At 36.9% G+C, this 5,323-nt stretch overlaps 1 protein-coding gene across 1 annotated transcript in view; it reads right to left on the bottom strand.

Annotated features, from left to right (window-relative positions):
- Positions 1-2,572: 2,572 nt before the first annotated feature.
- LOC107654452 (trinucleotide repeat-containing gene 6A protein-like) overlaps positions 2,573-5,323 on the bottom strand; it is a 39,671-nt gene continuing 36,920 nt past the window's right edge. Inside the window, exon 24 of the mRNA XM_016441521.1 lies at positions 2,573-2,600. Within this exon, the coding sequence (XP_016297007.1) occupies positions 2,573-2,600 (28 nt within the window). The remainder of the gene's footprint in view (positions 2,601-5,323) is intronic.

The following is a 5,323-nucleotide window of genomic DNA, read 5'->3' as shown; positions in this document are numbered from 1 at the left end:
CGAAACCAAATTAAACCCTGCGGCTCGTGACGATACATTGATGTGTAAAGACACGAAACGATCGGTCTGTACAAGAAACTGAACAATATTTATATCGTTTTTTTACCTCTGATGCACTGCAATGTCTGAACTGTCCTGAGCGTGTCCTCTTCTTGCTTTATAAGACTTATAAGTGCATTACCGCCACCTATCTCTCAAATGGACCATTGACACTCCTAATTGAGATTGTAGATAGTGTGTCAATGGTCCATTTGAGAAATAGGTGGTGGTAATGCACTTAAGTCTGCGATCCGCCGTAAAGCAAGACGACGACGTGTCACACGCCACCTGTCGAGGACGCACTCAGGACACTTCAGACATTGCGTGAATCAGAGGTAAAAAACAATATAAATACTGTTCAGTTTCTTGCACAGACCGATCGTTTCGTGTCTTTACACATCAATGTATCATCACGAGCCTCAGGGTTTCATTTGGTTTTGTTTGTGTATGTTTTTTTTTTACTCTCAAAGCCGTGATTCCCATTCACTTCCATTATAAGACTGACAGACTGCAACGGTTTGAGTTAAAGATCTTTGTTTGTGTTCTACTGAAGAAACAAAGTCACCTACATCTTGAATGCCCTGGGGGTAAGCAGAGAAACATCAAATTTTCATTTTTGGGTGAACTATCCCTTTAACACTGCTGTGCAATATCCTCATCAAAATACTGCATCCTTTCACCAGTTTAAAATGCTTAAGTGTAAGTAAATCGTAGGACGATTTTAAAATGTGTGGAGCTTTCAAAACCTCGTTGGGGGAGCCTAACATACGGAGGCAGATGTCCCACAATTTTGAATGTTTCCAAGACCGTTAGCTTATGCTCACTGGATAAAGGTTTTAAAAATTCAGGCTGATTCACTTAAGATTAATTTAGACTGATTTGTGAACCAGCTTGTCCAACTATTTTTTATATCATAACTAAATTGAAACTATTCAATTACATTTTTTAGGTTTTCCATGACTGAAAACACTCAAACCTATTTGAAAAGTATTTTTTTGGAAATTCATTTGGTGCTGCTGCTGGCACAGACATTACACTGCGGCTTTGAAGGTGTATTAGGCCACTTAATATTTCACTGGTCTTAAATTATATAATGGCATCAGCATGTAGCATCTCACAAAAGTTTGTTTATAATAAGATTATAAAAATACCACATTTGAAAGTGTCACCCATGATTTATTCTGCAATGACCAACAATGGCAGGATTACTGAACTAAAGCCATTTTAATGATCCCACATTCATGTAGAATAAAACTTTTTATAGCCACTGTATGAGTCTTTGTCATGTAAACAAACATTTTAAACCTCTTTTAAAAGCACTGTTTATGTTTTTGTTTGTAGAAGTACTCTACATACCAGTAGGTAAAACATTTATGGTAATCAAAATGAGATTCTTAAACATTTCCATATACAAAGCAAATTAGTTGGGTGTACTCCATGTAAAATTTTTGTGATGAGATTCTTGGTAATTTAACAACTACATTTCCAATTGCACTTGCAGTAAAATATTTTACAGAAAAAAAAAAAAAAATCCACCATTGCACACCATATCACTGTTAGGCTTTATTGCGGGTTGTACCCAAGTTATACAGCTTTGTATTCCGATAACAAGATCAGTACTTTACGAACAGTTATTATCAGTCTACAAGTACAGCCAACAAAAGACCTAAAAACTACTCTATTATCTCAACTACCTCGTTACATATGCACTTAAGGGTACTAAAATTGAAAACCAAGCAACAAAGAAAAAAAGAAAAAAAAAAACAAGAAAACCAGCATTACAGGAAACATTCATCACTACACATTTGAGTATCTACCATGTATTACTAGACTAAACCTTGTCAACGGTTACCAATACAAATAAGGATTGTCCTTCAAAAAGTGCAGTTCCCCAAGTTAAAATTCTAAGATGACCCCAGGAAGACGCTGAAAAGAACTTCCTGCTCATTTAAGTTATCTTATTGATGTTTATTTCAATTAATTTTCAAACAGTCTACCAAAGCAGTGTGCATATAGGTTACATGTGAGCAAAGACCACTAGAAGAAATGTTGGAGTTGAGAATTTGCTATTCCACAGCCCGTTCTGTGAGGAGCGCTGTGAAAAAGGAAATGTTAATGCAACCCCTCATTTGCTACAACTGGCCAATTATTCGTGACAAAAAGTTAAAGAAAATTTCAATCATGGCACATTACAGGAATCGTATTTTTAAATCCCGCCACTACCGCAGCCAGGATTTTAGTAAGCGAAGACACGGACATGGAAGCCTCACCCTACACTGCATAGACTCTCTTAGAATTTCCCCATGGTGGAAGTTTCGATTTAAACTCTCGTTCATCCGTTTCTTGTGCTGGTTTTACTAAAGCTTTTCGGGTTTATAATGACATGACAGCAATACTCACAGTTTAAGTCAATTGCCTTAGCACATTGTTCAACAGTAGGAACCATTTAAAAGACAAGGGTATATTTGCTCACAGGATAAATCAGAAAAGAATGACATTTTCAGTACAAAAGTAGAATGTCAGGCCAAGTCACTTATTCGTTTCCTCTACGTTCAACCTGGCTATAAAAATGGGGATTGTACATTGCTCATGAATATCCTCAAAACATCCATTTTGCAAGTGACATTTGAAGCATATACATTGTCCAGCTTTTACAAAAGAACAAATCCCTTTCCTCCCCCTGCTTGATAATTTGGCATGACAGTGAATTATCAAAATGTCTCAGCATGACAGTTCTGTCTAACACCAAAAAGCTGCACATACATAAAACAAAATTAAAAGGAAAAGGGGAGGGGGACAAAAAAAAGCTGCACATACAAAAAACAAAATTAAAAGGAAAAGAGGGGAGGGGGACAAAAAAACCCCGAAAAAAAAAAAAAAAAAACTGGGTGCCAATGGCTTTTCCCTACGCTTCTGAAAGTAAAAAGCCACGAAGAACGGGGAAACTAGCATGTTTGCCAAGACGGCAGGGAAGAACCCATTCAGAACCATTGGTAAAGCTCCCAGAAAGGACTAAAGCTACCCCGGACGCATACGAACATGTAACTAAAGCACAAAAGATTGAGCGATCCACATCGAGGGAGTAAACAAAGTCACGGCAAAACCATCTGCGATACCTGCATTTATACTCCCCCTAAACAAGAGGAGAATACTTGGGCTCCTGATGCGCAGGAATGGAGCAGACCACTCAAGCACGCAGGCACACACGCACGCTTTAAGAGTCTAGTCAATGTACAGGAAGAATAAAAAGACAAACAAAAGGCAAAGTCCTCCGTCCATGCCGTCCAGTCTCCAAAAGCTACACTCTGCCTCCAGAACACAAATACAGTACAAGCTTTTCTAGTTAATTATGTACACCAAGTGCAATTCCAAAAACTAATTTTCGGCTTTCGTTGTGTAGTTCTCTCCAATGTTCCACTTAAAATTTGTCCAACAAACAAAGATAAGCCAGGTCTGGAATTAAGTAAACAAATCCTTTGATTGAAGTATATTTGGTAAAGCAGTTACTTAAAATGGTTCAATACTGGCACGCAACCATAAAGTGAGGGTAATACTCAGGGTTTTGTACGATGAGTCATTAAATATGGATAAGTTAACACCACGCACGCAAGTTCTACTTCTCAAATAAAACATAATGGAGAAAAAAACTTAAACAGCTTAAACGCATATTAAGGTCCATGGCTTAGCCTAATGCTGACATCTTTCTCTCCCTCTCGCTCTTGAAGCGTCTCATAAATTGTGCACCTAAAATATAGTACGATAAAAGGTAAATATTCTGTAAATCTACGCACATTATTTAAACTACCAGCAATAGATTACATTCACCTCTAATCCAGCCTTCCTTGGCCACAAGTACAGAGGCAAGCCATTTTCAATGACAAACCAGCTTTGAGGAAGGGGGAAAAAAGGGGAGAGGAAGGGGGAGAAAAAAACAAACTGAAAATAAAATGGTAATGAGCAGACAAAACATTGATTTATTAATATTGTAAGGACCTTCAGATTAACACAACCAAACTGTACATAATACAATCATTTTCTATTTGTAAACAGTTAAAAGCCACTTGACTTGTTGCATCTTCGGACACAATTTGAATCAAGGCAATGAAATGTGGACGACTTTTGCACTGTTAAAATAACCAAACAAGATTTTCTTTAACACCAGCTCTGGCGATGAGGGGGAATTTTTTTTTTATAAAATAATGATGATGATATATATATATATATATATATATATATCTATCAAACAATGTATATGCAAATTACTGAAACACAAAACATTACTTCAGACAAAGAAAAAGCGATTCTGTAGGCCGAGTCATTGGCTACAGTATGCATAGTTACAGATTTCTGCTTTTTCTTATGACATTTGACAGTTACTTCGACAGTCACAAAGCAAAAAACATTGAGCCACTCAGTGGGAAAAAGGACTAGATAGTGATTCAGCAAACCATATCCACTCATTAATAAAAAGACAGCATATTCGAAAAGCAGTATGTAGAATGTCTCCAGCTTAAAGCAGTTATTTGGCAGAGAAAAACTTACAGAGCTATAAGTAGTTTCAGTGCTAAAAGTTGGATTTTCCTACAAGGAGTTTCTATGGGGGGAAAACTGGCTATATTTCCTGAGAACCATGCTGGTTATTTAGCAGACAAGAGGAATAGATAAAATAACCAATGACATGGCCAAACACTGATCAGTATTCCCAGAGATAAAAAGCTTCATCTTCATCCTCAAGATTTTTTTATTTATTTTTTATTTTATCATTTTTGTAAGATTATTTTTTAAATTCTTTATGCATTTTTTTTTCGCCACTTAAAATAAAAGATAGAATGACCATACTTTCCCCCTCAAAACGTTTTGTAAACAAGAGGGCACAATGTGATGCCTCCAAAACAAAATTGAAAGCCTATTTTGAAAGTGCTGTTCCCCCTGGCTTGCAGGTCGGGTTTGCAAGTCACAGCTGTGGCTACAGTTTTTTTAGACTGCAGAGCTAAATTCTTTAGTTTTAAAACAAAATTGGTGCAATACTTATTTCTGTAATATCATCAAATAATCCTAAGTCAGCATATATATATATATATATATATATATATATGGTCATATGATTATGATGAACTATTTCCACATTGAGGTCACGGGTTTGTATGTTTTTTTTTTTCGTCATTTTTTTTTCTAAGTCAGAAGGTGAAAGACGCACTACATGGACTCCGGAAGGAAGGAGCTGATGGGGGAGGGACTGTTGATTCTCCCCCCCTCACCACCACTGGGGCTGCCACACAGGCTC

Source organism: Sinocyclocheilus anshuiensis, unplaced genomic scaffold (genome assembly GCF_001515605.1).
Source record: "Sinocyclocheilus anshuiensis isolate Anshui unplaced genomic scaffold, SAMN03320099.WGS_v1.1 scaffold419, whole genome shotgun sequence".
Classification (NCBI taxonomy): Eukaryota; Metazoa; Chordata; class Actinopteri; order Cypriniformes; family Cyprinidae; genus Sinocyclocheilus; species Sinocyclocheilus anshuiensis.
The sequence above is the reverse complement of the archived record's forward strand: the minus strand, read 5'-3'. Positions and strand labels throughout refer to the sequence as shown.